Source organism: Musca domestica, unplaced genomic scaffold (genome assembly GCF_030504385.1).
Source record: "Musca domestica strain aabys unplaced genomic scaffold, Musca_domestica.polishedcontigs.V.1.1 9, whole genome shotgun sequence".
Taxonomy (NCBI): domain Eukaryota; kingdom Metazoa; phylum Arthropoda; class Insecta; order Diptera; family Muscidae; genus Musca; species Musca domestica.
The window spans coordinates 22,483,844-22,499,871 of record NW_026712435.1 but is presented as its reverse complement, the minus strand read 5'-3'; the positions used below and the strand labels follow the sequence as shown (position 1 = coordinate 22,499,871).

Genomic DNA, 16,028 nt, shown 5'->3' with positions numbered 1-16,028 from the left:
CATTTCTTCTGATAACTCCCCCACATAGGATTCAAGATTTTGAAAAACAAAACGCTCAAAGAAAGAGAAATAAGCATCCAACTCTCTTCAAGTTTCACACATCCAAATATTTTTGCTAGCGCAAGATCTGTTGTGTAGATGATATATGGGGTGAGATGAAAAAAACTGCAACCAACTTCAGACTACTATCATTTCAAAGCCACTCGTCCGGCAGTTTTTAGAATTATTCCAGTGACAGCTTATTATATTGTTTACAAGCGTTCTCCCATTAAAACGTTAAATTGTTACGCGGAGCTCCACTAAATTAGCAAAGTGGTGTAGGGTATCATAAAGTCGGTCCGCCCGACTTTAAGACTTTCTTTACTGGTTTTCTTGTTAAATTGTCCTTCATAAAATTTTTATAACTGTTTGTTCTCTTCTTTTTTCAGACTCAGGGTGCAATCATTCCTCATTGTATTGTAGCTCTTCCAAATTCAAATGGTATGCAGTTATTATTATGCTACGATAACGAAGGTGTTTATGTGAATACAGTAGGACGTGTGTCCAAAAATATTGTGCTACAGGTAAGGAATAAAATTACAAAATTCGGCATCGCTACTTTTTCAGATTTGAATTTAAAACTATTTATCAAGATTTTATATTTTTTTAATGATTTTTTTTCTAATGTTCCTATTTACAGTGGGGTGAGATGCCTACATCAGTGGCATACATTGGAACTGGACAAATTATGGGCTGGGGCAATAAAGCAATAGAGGTAAAATTAAACGTTTGCATTTTAAGGATTTCTATAATTCACTCTGATTTTAAATTCGCCTATAGATACGCTCGGTTGAAACGGGTCACTTGGATGGTGTCTTCATGCATAAAAAAGCGCAACGTTTGAAGTTTTTGTGCGAACGCAATGACAAAGTATTCTTCAGCAGTGCCAAAGGTGCTTCATCGTGTCAAATCTACTTCATGACTCTCAACAAACCAGGCATGGCGAATTGGTAACAAATATGGTCCATAGATCAAACTATGAAAAAACAACAACAATAACAATAGCTTCATTAGGCAGTAAAACATCCAACTACCTATTATTACCATTTGACGTCTGTCTGTCGGTCGGTCGTTTGATTTGTACCCCACTTGTAGTATCACTGTTATTTCGAATTGTTACTACACTTCTACATGAAAACCAACCCCGCTTCTTATGGAACAAATTAGAGAACTGAACAAAAGTAAAAAAAAAAAACAGAATAATGATACGATCATGTTGTAGGGAATGAATGAGTATTTTTTTGTGTGTATTTTCTTCTTTATTACAATTATTATTACTATTTTTAATGGGAGAAAAAAAAAACAAATGTATAACCCTGTCGAAATGTGGATTATAATGATTTTGAGTATTGAGAAAATCATTTATTTTATATCATTATTAATTTTTATTGAAAGAAAATAATTAAAACTTAGTCTTAAGTTGAAAAACGAAAAACAGAAAAGAAAATCAACAATTTATATTGATATATATAATGAAAAAAATGGAAGATATAAAGAAAAAAAAACGAAACGAAAGTGCCGATGCACATTTTTCAAAGAACGCTAACCTACATGAATTTGAATAGCATAAAAAACAGTGCAAAGGTTCAATGGTTCGTGGAAGTATATATAAATATGAAAATTAAACAAGTTTTTACAATAATATTATTGAAAAAAGAAGAGAAGAGTATATACCCCAGATTTAAATCAGGTTTATAAAACTATATTAAATATAAACAAATAAATTAAAAAAAAAAAAAAAAAAACATAATAAGAAATCAAACGCCCCGCCCTTCATGTATTAATTAGATGAACTGAAATTCAACTTGGAAATGTACTGTACTATGCGCCACATCAACAGCCTAAACAAAAGTGAAACAAAAAAGCAATAATTGAAAAGATTTGATTGTTAAATGTAAAATACTTTGATTAGTGACACTTCCGATGCATGTGTTTGAAGAAAGATAGGTTAAATATGTCTGTTCTTCTTTTCAACTACTTTAAAAAGATTGTATTTGTCTAGTCGCATCATGGAGATCAGATAATCTGGTACCGATTTGGTTTTGGATCCTCCAATGGCCAGGTTCTCCATTCCAAAAGATTTGTCCACATACTTTCCATTTAAAAGTTTTTTTAGAGCAAGTAAAAAATCGTTTTATAAACCTTGAAAGTTCTATGAAAACTTAATATCCGACTGAATAAAAATTTCCTTACAACATATCTGGCCCATTTTAAAGAGCGGTGGTCATAAATCTTTTGTTTATCCCGAAGCGTGAAAAAAAGGCGTTATCCCGCTTTTAATTCAAAAGACATCGAGTTTTTCAGTGTAATGACACACAACAGCGGACCAGAAAGTTTTTAACCTGCTCGTTTCAGTTATGTTTTCCCTACAATTATAGAATTTGAAAATTCAGATATGTTAGAGTTTCGTGTGTGAGCTTTTAAATTAGTCCATGGTATAATTATTGCAGGTGATTTGACTCTATAGTAATACTAGTGTCAAATCCGAATTGACGTTTTGTGGTTTAATTCCATTTCTAGGTACACTTTTTTTCCATAGGTATACACTTTTTTATATAAAATTTTACTGCAGTTCAATGTGAACACAATGTTAGCTAAAAATAAAAAAAATGCCAACGGCAAATGTTTCGCGGTTAAGGAAGGAAGTCGGGTATTTTATGTTTTATAAATCTGAAAAATGTAGAAAACTTTATGTATATATGCAGTTTGGTTTCAATTTCAAAGGGGATGTTGCCTTTTCCACAATTTCCCAGCGATTGCTTGAAGTTTTGAAAGATTTGGACCTACAACTAAAAACTATACATTCACAGGAATGATATGAAAGCATTAAAATCAAACATTTTAGAACTAAAAGAACTGCATTTTCAATTTAATAATCCAAATTCCAAACATCAACATTTTTATACCCTCCACCATTCTATAGAGGGTATATTAGCTTTGTCATTCCGTTTGTAACTCCTTGAAGTACTCATAATAGTCCCTACAAAATATATTTATTCTGGATCAGCGTAAAATTCTAAAACGATCTAGCGATGTCCGTCTGTCTGTCGTCTGTTGTAATCAAGCTATCTTTCGAGCGAATTGAGATAAAGGACTAAAATGTTGCATACATGCATAGTTTACCAGTAGGCAGGTTAAGTTCATAAATGGGATATGTCGGTCCACATTTTCGTATAGTCCCCATATAACGATACCTCCCGATAGTCGGTATTTTGATGATTTCAGCAACATTATTTACCGGAATCGTTTCAAATTTCGTATTTGAAGTTTGTAATGGATACTACAGCCTATGGCATACATTTTTGTATGCAGGTCCACGTCTTCGTATAGCCCCCATATAACGGTAGCTCCCGATATTCGGTATTTTGATGATTACAGCAACATTATTCACCGGAATTGTTTCAAATTTCGTATTGGAAGATCCTAATGGGTACTACAACCTATGTAAAAAAATTTTGTATGCAGGTCCACGTCTACGTATAGCCCCCATATGACGGTACCTCCCAGTACTCGGTATTTTCATGATTTTTGCGACATTATTCACCGGAATTTTTATCAAATTTCGTATTTAAAGCTCGCAATGAGTACTACAGCCTATGACAAAAAAAAGTCGTGTGCAGGTTCACGTTTATCCCTCATATAACGGTACCTCCCGATATTCAATATTTCAATGATTTTAGCGACATTATTCACTGGAACTGTTTCAAATGTCGTATTAGAAGTTCGTATAGTCCCCATATAATGGTTTTCAATTAAGTAATAGTTTTAATTTTTTTGTAAGTTCCTTGCAAATGGTGGAGTGTATTAAAAGTTCGGACCGGTCGAACTTGGTTGCTTTTTTACTTGTTGAAATTATAATAATTTATTGAAAATTATTTGTTTTGTTTACATATTTGGGCATATACCTCGGTATTACGTAGAAAAACAAATTTCTGTGGGTAACACTTGCTGTTGCCTGTATTCTACCGTGAAATCAGTCGTTAAAATTATGGTACAATAAACAGGTAAGGTAGAGCTAGCAGCTGTAATTTTTTTCTAAGTGTGCCCAACTTCTGCCAATTTTGTACATGTATTCATTGTTTTGAAAATACAAACAAAATATTTTTAAAATCAATTATTAAAGAAACGCGCATTGCAGATATTAACCAGTTTTGCCACAGAACTGAAAGATTGAACAGTTTGGAGAACATTTTTGAAAGAACAACCAGACATCTCATTCATTTTTCGCGCTTTTTAACTCACTTAAAAAATGAGAAAAAAAAATATGAAATAAATTAAAACAACTTGTTGCGCATAATTTTGAGTAATTCTGATAAGAAGCGGGCATAGCCTCGGGGCTGTATTTCTGTAATTTTACAAAGCTGTTCTACCTCCTTATTGTGCCATGGTTAACATAAACTTATTAGAACATTACATATGTGTATGAACACTTTTAAATTATCCGAAAGGACCTGTAGGATTATTTTTTTTTAACAAATTTACGACAAAATTACAATGATATATTCATATCATTGTAATTTTGTTAAACCAGAATTGTTAACATAAAGTTTAAATTACAGTTTCGTAGCACAGAATTTGAAGCCCTGGCCTTATCCTCGTCGGCTCTGGATTACCTTATAATACTTGAGAGCTTAGACAAGCATACATAATGTAACTTACATGCAAGAGACATCAGCCACTTGATATTTTTCTTTATCTTTCCTAAGAATCTAAGCATCTCTCTTCAAATACCTAATGCTAGGTAGCACATGAGACGACTAATCATTGTAAAAAAAACTACTATCAAAACTTTTTAAGCAGAAAGTGTCAATAAATGTGAAGAAAAAGAATGATCCTATAAAACGAAAAAAAAACTAAAATGAAATACTTTTTCACCGAAAACAAAAACACATGTATCATACATAAATGCAAAACAAACAAACAAACGAATCTTTCACTTTTTTTCTTATACATTTTTACAATGCATTAAGGAAACATAATTCACGCTCACTGCTTAGATATAAATAATCATTGCAAATAAATTGAAAACAAAAAGAGAAAACAAAAATCACTTATACACCAGATATTTTATTCTTATATGCAAACATATTCGTCTGTAGAAAAGCGAAAATGTTTCGGGCATTTGTACTCCTTGTTTTACTAACATTTACATGATCTAAAAAAACAATTTCTTTCTTTTAAAGTGCAACTTTAGTTGGGAATTTTAGTTTTTCTTCTTTTGTATTTTATACAAAAACAAAATATATATAAAACATTTTATACTTCAGTATATCACTATATATTTTAAATTTCCTTCAAAAAAATACAATACACAAAAAGCATTTAATTTTTTAGTTATATGAAAGAAATTAAATCGTATATAAAAAACAATTTGTTTAAAAAAAAATATATCATAAAACTTAGCTAAAAAACATTAAGTTATTTTTGTATCATTATTATTATTATATTATTATAAAGAACATTATTAACGTTATCAACAATTTAAAAAAAAAAAACTTCAACATGACATTTACATATTTTATTTACTTTTCAAAATGAATTTCTTCTGTATAAAACTTAAATGGTTTTTGTAGAGTTTCCACACTTCCATTAACAATATTTGCCTCTTTTTCCTTTATTCATCCCTCCTCATTCTATTGCATTAACACCATCTGTGTCCACTTTAATTCTTGTTTAAATTTAAGTTTAATGTTTTGTATGTCCCTCCTTTTATATACATATTTATATTTGTTTTTGCTTATTTTATTAACTAACCAAACTTAAAAATATTCAAAAAAGGAAAATAATAACGCCATTTGTAAAAACTTAAGTGATAGCTATTTAAAAAAAAAAAGAAATACATATATGTTTTGTTTATTTAATAAAAAGTCTTTCACCTTTCGCAAAAAATCAATCAACATTTAAACTAAAACAAAAATTTGATTAGTAACGACGCGCATTGAATTACAATTAAAAATGAAACATAATTCATATAAATTTTAATACATAAGCCCCACAAAAAAAAATAAAAACATCAAGAAACCCAAACAACAACCACAAACAAACAATTATAAACATTTATATAAGAGAAACGTAAATTGAAACATATAACTTATATAAATAATTAACACAAAGATAAACAAGATTATATATTAATAAAAAGAAATAAATAATAATTAAAACGTAAATATAATAACAATATGAACACACAAAAAATGAATAATTACATTTTGAAGTAAATAAAAATACAATTTATATATCGGAATATTTTTCGTTGTTGTTTTCTTTTTTTTCACAAATATTCTAAGGTTGATACACAGACAATTAAAAAATCGGGCCGAACTTTGAATATCCTTCACAATTTGGTAGAATATTAAAATATAAAACACAAGTAATATGGTATTAGTCGGTTTTGCCGACAGATGTATACCCCCAGCATTGACTTATGATTATTCAAACTGTTGACTCTTTATCGGAGAGGTTCCAAAGCAGTTGGCCAATATTGACCAATACGTAGCTTACCTAAGACTGATATAAATATTAAAACGTGACAGATTTGGACTATATCGACTACTTTCTTCACTTTATATGAGATATGTGTAAATTTTTGGAAATCGAACATTTATATCCAATTTTGTGCGAAATCATAAATTTCGATAAAATACATATTCATATCAGATTTCTTGTTAAGCAAAATATTTAGATATAGCAAGTTGTAAAGAATCACCAACTTGTTTCGCAGTTATGACATATATAAATATTGGAAATTGTTACCCTTTGTGGGTGTGGTACCAGAAGGGTTTAGCAGATATCATCTTCACAACAGATCTTGCATTAGCAAAAATATTTGGATGTGTGAAATTTGAGGAGATGTATGGATTTGAATGGTTATTTTGCTTTCTTTGAGCGTTATGATTTTCAAAATCTTGACCCTTTTGGGGGAGGTACCAGAAGGAGTGGACCGATATATCTCATTTTCACACCAGACCTTGGGCTAATAGAAATAATGGGATGTGTGAAATATGAAGAGAACCTTATGCTTATTTCGTTTTGTTTATTCAAAATTTTAACCCTTTGTGGGGGATGAACCAAAAGGAATAGTCCTACCATCTTTATGACACATATTGTGTTGATAGAAATATGGAGATGTGCCAAGTCTAAATGAAATCGGATATTAATTTCGCGTTATGTGAGCTTCATAGAAATTCACAAATTGTGACCCTTTGTGGGGGAGGTTCCAAAAGGAGTGGACCGATATATTCCATCTTGACGCCAGACCTTGGGTTAATTAAGATATTGTGATGTGTGTAGTTTGAAGATCGCACACTTTCATTACATTTTATTCAACATTTTGACCCTTTGTGGGAGAGGTACTTGATTGATTTTGTACATTTTCGCACCTGACCGAGAACTGATGTAAATATTAGGATTTGCAAAGTTGTAGCAAAATCGAATAATCTCTTTCTGTGCAGTTTTATTTAGAAATTTCGACCATTTGCCCATCTCCAAACTCGGCCTAAGTTTAACGATAATATTACGATGTACCAAGTTTGGACCAAATCGGATACTTCCTTCGAAAGTTATCGTGTGCACTAGCCAGACAGACAGACGGACATCGCTAGATCGACTCCAAATGTCCTGAAACGGATTTGTTCCAAAGAGACCTAGGGTCTAAAACCATTATTTCGATGAGACACGTTTTGGCCGTATCAAATGATTTATATATAATTATTGACATTTATAAAAATTGTTAAAAATGCATATCATAACAACCTACGATGGGCGTCGACGAGGAAAACATATTATTTTGAAGAAACATTTAAACATTTTTGACATATCAATGTTCTCAAGCGTTGATGCATCCATGGTACAATAAGGAGATTGAACAGCTTAGTAAAACTTCAGAGGCTATACCCGCTTCCTGTCAAATTTGCATGCAACAAGTAAACAGTAGGAAAAATTAATAAAATGCCTGGAATTTCAAAAATATGATCTAAACCATAGCACAATAAGGAGGTAGAATAGCTTCGTAAAACTACAGAAATACAGTCCCAAGGCTTTCTGTCAGACTCATTCAAAATTATATACAATAAGTTGTCTTAATTTTTTTATATATTTTTCCTCATTTTTATGAATTCTCTCAAAAAGTATAATCTTTCAATTTCATGGTTAAACAGGTTAATAGCTTTATTGCACGAGCCTCAATGTACGTGTCTTCCTATCTTTGGTTTTGAAAATATTTTGTTTTCATATCTTAAAACAATAAATACATACCCAAAATTGGCAGAAGTCGGGCACACTTAGAAAAAAATGCAATTAGCTGGTAGCTCTACCTTACCTTTTTTGTACCATGGATGTATCTACTTGTATTCTTTACCATGTTATTTCCCATGGTAGAAGCATGGTACAATGAAGAGAAGGTAGGTCAACTTTGAAAAAATTGCAAGTATAGAGGTCTACCTGTTTGGCTTGTAATGTCAGAATTACTATCAAAACAATAAAAAAGCAAACAACTTGTTGCATTGATTTTGAATAAATAATTTAAAACCGCAAAAACTGAATGAATAGTCAAAATTTCTTTTCAATATCATGTTCTATATATCTTGTATGGTTTATTTCGCGACAAAAACTGTAAATTTTGTAGATGCATTCGTTGCAATAAGCATTTTGAAAACACCCGAATTTGAATATTTTCTAAACATTTTTTTATTATTGAAAAGAAAACACACACATAAGCAAATGAAGTTGACATATTAAGCCAGAAAAATAAAAAAATTTAAATCATATGGTAGTTCTGCCCTACCTTGAATTCATTGTACCATGGGTAGAAGAATATAGGTAAACGCGTCGACACAGCTACTGGGACAATGACCTGTCAAACCAATTTTGTAATTGAAAATGTTGAAAGAAAAATTATTTATATTTATACAAATTGTTGAAAAATGCATATCATAACAACCTCCAATTGGCGTCATATAAGAAAATTTATAAAAATCAATTTCTGTTCCCAAGCGTTGATGCATCTACCTGTATTCTTCTACCATGTTATTTCCTGATGCTAAGAGTGCGTCTACATAGAAATCTATATCTGGGTTATGTGGCGTTTCTACTGCACTTGATTCGCTCTCTATTCGTTGTTTGACCCTTAACTATGAAAAAACTACCTAATTCTGCACACAAAATTTCCTGAGCGAACACTCATATTTGTACGTTGTTCAAATCAAATCACTCTCAGAACAACGAAAAAATATGTCCCATCCCTAACAAATGAGAGCATTTATCGAAAAAATAAATTATGACATTTAACAATTATAAATAGAAAAATTTAATGAAATTTTGAAAAATTTTGGGAAGACTGAAATTTATGAATGAAAACTACAATGTAGAATAGCGTATGTACATTCAAACGAAAGTAAATTTTGTTTTCTCTCTCATCCGAGGTACGCATTTTGTCCACGAGTTGAAATTACCACAGAAAACAGGAAACAAAAGAGGCAATATTTTCAAAATGTTTGTATCGGCAGAAAAAATGTTTGACAAGTGTCTCTCCAGCAGAATTTAAAAATAGAAAAATACAAAAATATGTTCAAAATGTCAACATTTACACAAAAAGTTGGAAACGTGAATGAAAATTATAAAATTAATGTTTTAATAAATCTTTGGGAGAAAAATAATAATTTCTTCTATCCATATTAGTGAGAATTTAATGTATTTTAGTATAAACTCCCATTAAAATCAACAAACAAAATTTTGAAAAAAGGAATTATTTTACTATGAATTACGAATCGTGCCGTATGAACGGGTTAATTCGTGTACCTAATTCTGAGAGCGAACAACGTTGTTCGGTTTCCAATGGAAACATGCTATTAGTCCTTGTAATCACAATAAACAATCGTCACAATCATGGTAGAAGAATATAGGTAGATGCATCAACGCTTGGGAACATTGGTATGTCAAAATTTTTAAAATGTTTTATGAAAAATAATTGGATTTTTAAATGTTTTTTTTTTTTTTTATACGACGCAAATCAAAGGTTGTTGTAATATGAATTTTTCAACAATTTTTACAAATTTTAATAATTTTTCATTCAAAATTTTCAATTACAATATCGGTTTGACAGTTCATTGTCCCAGCAGCTGTCGATGCGACTACGTGTATTCTTCTACCATGGTCACAATTAATACGAAAGATTGTGTGTGTAAACGCGCTATAACGTACATTTAGTTCAGGGAACTAGAATGAACTAGATTTCATTGCTCTTTTCAATGGAACGTTTAATCGAACTGGCTCAGTAAGGAACTATAAATCTCTATCGATAATCAAAATACTACGGACATATTAAGCTCTTCCATTTGTTTATAACAAAAAAGAGTTTCATTATTTTATTTAATAACAGAGTACTATCATATTTTGGTGCTAACAATGGCATCGGTTAAACAATATGTCGTTCTCTTGCTCGCCGTTGTATCATTTATTTATACCTTGTACGTGGTAACTCATTTAGTAAAATTTTTGTCAGCGCCTCGAAAAACTTCAAAAATCTATACATGGGTCTTCAATTTGCTGGATAACAAGTCACGTCTGGAGACAGCGTATGGGCCGATGGTTTTCAACACCCTGTATCTGATACTTTTCATATTCCAGCATAGCTTTATGAAATCATCTTGGGCGAAGAAAGTATTTCAATCGATTGGATTAGCATCGGCTGAGCGGGCTATTTATAGTTTGACATCATCGTTTTGTTTACATGTATGTACCTTGTCGCAGCATACTACCACAGTTTTGTATTTAATGAATGTTTTGAATTTCTGTCTTTTAGTATTTAATGAAAAATTGGATAACAGCATCATCTATAATTTTGTGGCAAGTAGATGTCGATGCATACAAATGGTTATGGTGGTCATTTGTTTTGTTGCACGCATTTGCGTGGATGATTATTTGTGGTGGCAGTATGATAATGGACTTGCCAGAAATTATTGGAATTAAGCAGGTTTGTTCGGAACTGTTTTAGTGGAAAACACAATTTTCTCTTACAAATTTTCTTTTCAGGCCTACTACGATATTAAGTCTTATGCCCAACCCTTGGCATACAAATCGTTCGAGCTGAGACATCTGTTTTCACATGTCCGGCATCCATCCTTTGTTGGTTTGACAGTGATCTTGTGGGCCACAAATCTTATGACCTTAGATCGTTTGCTTTTGGCGGTAATGTTAACTGCATACATGTACTTCGCTTGGTCCACCGACCACAGTGATCTGATTTATCAAAAATGTCAGTTGCAGCGCAAAAAAGAAGAGCTGAAATCTCATTAATGGTTTATTACATATCATAACACATTTAACATATTTTAAGAGAAACATTATCCCCTCCATTTGAATCACTGAATATTTTAACGTCTAATTTTTGTTAGATCACCACTACATCGCTTATTATAACGTAAAATAATACTTAAAACTTTTGATAAATAAATAATTAAATACAACTAACAAAATTAGTATTTATTTTGAAGTTATTACAAAGAAGCATATGCAGAGAATATACCAGAATAAACCAAATGCGAGGCTTTTTCTAGCAGAGCTTTTCCCAGAAGATTGTGGGACATCTCTTCTGAATGATGTAACACCTTATTAAGGCAATTTTACACCTTATATTGGAAATTTTGAGATATATAGGGAAATACACAAATGTGAAAGCACATATGTATAAACTATTTCATCTGAAAATGCCGTAGGGCGTTACACTAGTCAGACGAAAGGCTTAAATTGAGTTTAGCACCATAATCGAAATTCAAAATGCAGGTAGATTTTCGTATCCCGATTACAACAACAAAACATTTTCGGGAAGTGAGTCCATACTTCCTGAAATATAGGGTTCCAAATTTTAAGAAATGCCCTCCTTATATTTTGTCGGTTATTTGAAAAATATTAAATTTAAGCAAACTTTGGTTCCCGAAGCCGTGGTTGGACATACCTCAGAGGAGAAAATCTCAAGCCCTGGCCGAAGGTCGGCTGATTTAAAAAGCTTTGGTTCGCGATACTGGTGTTGGACATTCATCAGAGGTGAAAATCTAAAGCCCTGATCGAAGGCTGGCAACTTTAAAAACCCCAGAGAAGAACATCTCAAGCCCTTTGTTTTGAACTCTATATTTCGGAAAGTATGGATCCACCTCCCGAAAATGTTCTGTCAGGGTACAACAACCTACCTGTAGTGACATTGTTAAGTTTTTATTTCGATTATTGATTAAGATATAAAAAAGTATCTCGGAAAATATTGATTTCCCAAAAAAAATTATGTCGCTGGGATTAGGATAACAAGACCCACCTTCAGTAAAAATTTCATAATTTTTCGCCAGCTGGAATTAAATTCTATTTGTTCCTTTTGACATTAAGTTTGATAGTCTGCGGGCTTGGAAGGGAGCCTTATTCTTGGACAATGGCGTATATGGGCCATAGGGTACAAAATATAAACAAACAGCCACCAAAATGTAAAGAAATTTTGACAATTGTTTTTGATTTTGTTTAAAAAATTAAAAACACTAGATGCATTTTTCTAGTTCATTTAGTCGCATCGACACAGCTCCTGGGACAATGTACTGTCAAACCAAATTTGGAATTAAAATTTTTGAATGAAAAATTATTCAATTTTGTTAAAATTGTTAAAAAATGCGTAAACAAAAAATAAAAAAAATCTACTTATTTTTGAAAAAAAAACTAGACATATTTGACATATCAATGTTCACAAGCGTTGATGCAACTACTTGTATTCTTCTACCATGGATGTTACGATGAATTCATGTTAAAAGAATATAGGTAGATGCATCAACGCTTGGGAACATTGATATGTCAAAATTTTTAAAGCGCTTTGTCAAAAATAAGTAGATTTTTATATGTTTTCTTATACGACGCAAATCGGACGTTGTAATGATATGAATTTTTCAAAAATTTTTTACAAATTTCAATAATTTTTCATTCACGATTTTCAATTTCAAAATCGCTTTAATAGTTCATTATCCCAGCATCTGTGCCGATGCGACTACCTGTATTTTTCTACCATGCATGAATTGTATGTTTGACCTAGTTATTGCTTAGTTCTATGCACTAATGGGTATTTTGTAAATGCGTTTAGTGTAGTACATGAATTCAGTCTATCCTGCCCTTTTTAGAAGTTGTGATCGTTTTTTAATTTTGTTTTTAAGTTACTAAATAGAAGACTTACTTCCGACTTGAAAATGAATAACACCACTAACTTTTATTGCTGCACTTTTTGTGCCCAGAGAAGTAAAGCCGTTCCGACGAAACTAAAATATGAAAGCACTGATATTTCCAAAGGACAAAGGGTTATAATTGCAGAGATGGTCAAGATTTTTTGCATAGATATTATTCAAGTAAATAAAATGCATACATATATTGGTTTTTCAATGATGAACTAATAACTCTTCCCATAGTTATTTTTAGACGACAACTGGTCTATATGCGATAAATGTTTAACACAACTTAAAAGTTGTTTCGAATTTGGGCAACAAATAAAAGAATCGGTAATATTGTTGAGAAAGACTAATGAGGCAGAAGAAAAAGTTCAACACAGCACCACGACGATAATCCCCAATGAAATTACTGGCAAGAAACTAAAAACCAACAAACGTGAAAGGGAAAACGCGAGACCCATTTTACCAAAAATTTCAAACGCAACAGAAGCAACTCCAAAAATTTGCAAAGCAGAAAATAACACTCCTCGGGTGTACAGATGCTTGGAATGTGAGCAAACTTTTAGTTCATATAAACACCTAAAAGCTCATGAAAAGGATTGCAGTAATGAAACGAAAATAGCAGGCGTTTCTATTTGCAAATTTTGTCATTTATGCTTTAAAGATGACAAGACACTTGCAAATCATCAAAGTCTGCTGCACAACAAGCAGCAATTCTCCTGTTGCATATGTAAGGGTAAATTTTTCGCTTCCAAAGGATATCTCACAAGACACATACATGATGTACACAGCCATACGCACCTTCATTACTTCTGTGGAGAATGTGAAGAAATAACTTCAATGTCTACCGATGAACATATTAAATCTCATTTTGATGAATTTCATTCATCGAAGGCTGACAGAGCCATACAACATGAGGACCACGAAACACTGAATGAAGATGACATGGATTTAGAAATGCATGAGGAATTTTTGGATGAGTTTCTACTGGCTCATACTAATGAGAATTCATTCCAATTTTCTGAATGTTGGGAGGCTTTAGATCTACATCTACCCGAAATGCTTCATGACAATCCTACAGACAACCAAAACAATGGAAAACACACTGATGCATTTTTTTGCCCCAAATGTTTAGAGAGATTTCACAAAATGCCTATACTGCTTCGGCATTTGATTGAAACCCACAAACTATCTTTATTATTATGCCAATCATGTAAAAAAACATTTTCCGCCATTAGAGATTACCAGCTGCATAAAAGGACAAAGTGCATTGAAAACACCGAGGCCGCATTTATACATTGTCCATACTGCACTAAGGAATTCAACTCGACTTTCAACCTTAAACAGCATATTCGCAGTATTCACACACAGTTTAAGAAACACATTTGTCAATTGTGCGATAAACAGTTTGCAACATTGGACCATTTGAAAAAACATGTCCTTAGTTTACATCAAAATGAACGTAAACATGAGTGTCACCTCTGCTCAAAGCGTTTCACACAACTGTGTCACTTAAAACAGCATTTGGCTATTCACACGACAGGAAAATCGATTCAATGTACACAATGTTCAGAGAAATTTTGGCGGAATATTGATATGAGGCGTCATCAACAAAAACGCCATAATTTTCGTGAAGAAATCTCTGCATTAAGGAAAGGAACTGAGTTGGAGTCCAGCTGATATTTTTCACAAAAACCATTCGGATTTCACAAAAAATAAACATTTTATTGTTAATATTATCAAGTGGCTGAATTTTTGATTTGAGTTACTTGACGAGAAATTTATTAACTGAGGCCTCGTTTTAAATACCTTCAATTTCCCACCAGAAATTCTTCATGGTAATCTTACAAAGTCCCAAAACCATAAAAAACGCACGCATGAATTTTTTATATCCAAATACCTATTTTGGAGGGTTTCACAAAATGTAGACATAGTTTTGTCATTCGATTAAAAACACTTTCCAATTGTTTGATAAACTGTTTTCGAAACTAGACTATGTGCAGAATTATGACCTCAGCCTACGTCAAAATTATTGCTATGTTCGATTTTGACGCATTTTTTTACATGACTGGAAAATTGTCCCAAAAAATTGGTCAAAATATAGATATGAGAAACCAAAATCAAAAACACTACAAAAACTCTAAACCTCTCAAATGACTGTATTTTCCGCTTGGAATCACCTGACTATGACTACTCATGGTGATACAAAATGAAACACATATTAAATAAATTATTTTATTCAGGCATGTCACAGAATGTAAAATCGTTCAAGAGTGAAAACGAAAACGGTTTTAGCTTCTCTAAAAAACGGAAAACGCAAAAATTTTGCGTTTTGATATCACTTTCAAAAAGCAGGGTGAAATTGAAATGTTTAGTGATTTTAACGTAAAAAATAAACAGAAGACACATACATTTAACAGAAAATATTGTATTAACCAAATTCTCTTAGAATGAACATGTTTTTGGAATTTATTTTACAAAAAATTTATTATTTTTCTAATCCATGATGAAAAGTAATTAAAAGGACTTGCGAGGAACTGGTGGTGGTGATATCAATCAATATGTTTTCAGTGAACACGAGAACAGTTTAATAAGAATTTGCGGATTGTATAAAAGTGTCGATGGAGTTGGTGGTGCAGTAAGCTTTGCGGATTTTGTAAGTGAATTAGATCTCAGTTGTTCTGAAAAAGAAAACTTTGATTCGTCATCACCTACACATATTCCAAGAACTCGAAAATCAAGTCAATTAGTTTTACGTGAATCTGAAAACGAAGAGCTTAATTTTTCACCCTCAACTTCAAAGCA

General features: G+C 31.9%; 3 protein-coding genes across 10 annotated transcripts in view; all 3 read left to right on the top strand.

The window, feature by feature from the left end:
• The window catches only part of LOC131800417 (serine/threonine-protein kinase mig-15-like), a 151,191-nt gene extending 144,908 nt beyond the window's left edge, over window positions 1-6,283 (top strand). For all 8 annotated transcript variants that reach the window (XM_059131896.1, XM_059131897.1, XM_059131899.1 and 5 more), the window contains 3 exons: window positions 429-563; window positions 680-754; window positions 820-6,283. In XM_059131896.1, the coding sequence (XP_058987879.1) occupies window positions 429-563; window positions 680-754; window positions 820-993 (384 nt within the window). In that variant the 3' untranslated portion in view covers window positions 994-6,283. The remainder of the gene's footprint in view (window positions 1-428; window positions 564-679; window positions 755-819) is intronic.
• Window positions 6,284-10,311: 4,028 nt separating this feature from the next.
• LOC131806830 (nurim homolog) lies at window positions 10,312-11,510 on the top strand. Its single transcript, XM_059131592.1, has 3 exons — window positions 10,312-10,767; window positions 10,838-11,008; window positions 11,068-11,510. The coding sequence occupies exons 1-3, from the start codon at window positions 10,441-10,443 to the stop codon at window positions 11,329-11,331; spliced, it is 762 nt and encodes a 253-aa protein (XP_058987575.1). The 5' UTR covers window positions 10,312-10,440; the 3' UTR covers window positions 11,332-11,510.
• A 1,641-nt stretch (window positions 11,511-13,151) lies between these two features.
• LOC101900182 (zinc finger protein 888) lies at window positions 13,152-14,966 on the top strand. The gene is made up of 2 exons (XM_011298015.3): window positions 13,152-13,403; window positions 13,464-14,966. Exons 1-2 carry the CDS (start codon window positions 13,248-13,250, stop codon window positions 14,901-14,903), a joined length of 1,596 nt encoding a protein of 531 aa, XP_011296317.2. The 5' UTR covers window positions 13,152-13,247; the 3' UTR covers window positions 14,904-14,966.
• The last annotated feature ends 1,062 nt before the right edge of the window (window positions 14,967-16,028 follow it).

Coding starts and splice junctions, on each gene's coding strand:
- LOC131806830 (XM_059131592.1), top strand. CDS start 10,441: ATGGCATCGGTTAAACAATATGTCGTTCTCTTGCTCGCCGTTGTATCA. Junction 10,768..10,837: donor CATCATCGTTTTGTTTACAT/GTATGTACCTTG, acceptor TCTGTCTTTTAG/TATTTAATGAAAAATTGGAT. Junction 11,009..11,067: donor AAATTATTGGAATTAAGCAG/GTTTGTTCGGAA, acceptor TTTTCTTTTCAG/GCCTACTACGATATTAAGTC.
- LOC101900182 (XM_011298015.3), top strand. CDS start 13,248: ATGAATAACACCACTAACTTTTATTGCTGCACTTTTTGTGCCCAGAGA. Junction 13,404..13,463: donor TTTGCATAGATATTATTCAA/GTAAATAAAATG, acceptor CTCTTCCCATAG/TTATTTTTAGACGACAACTG.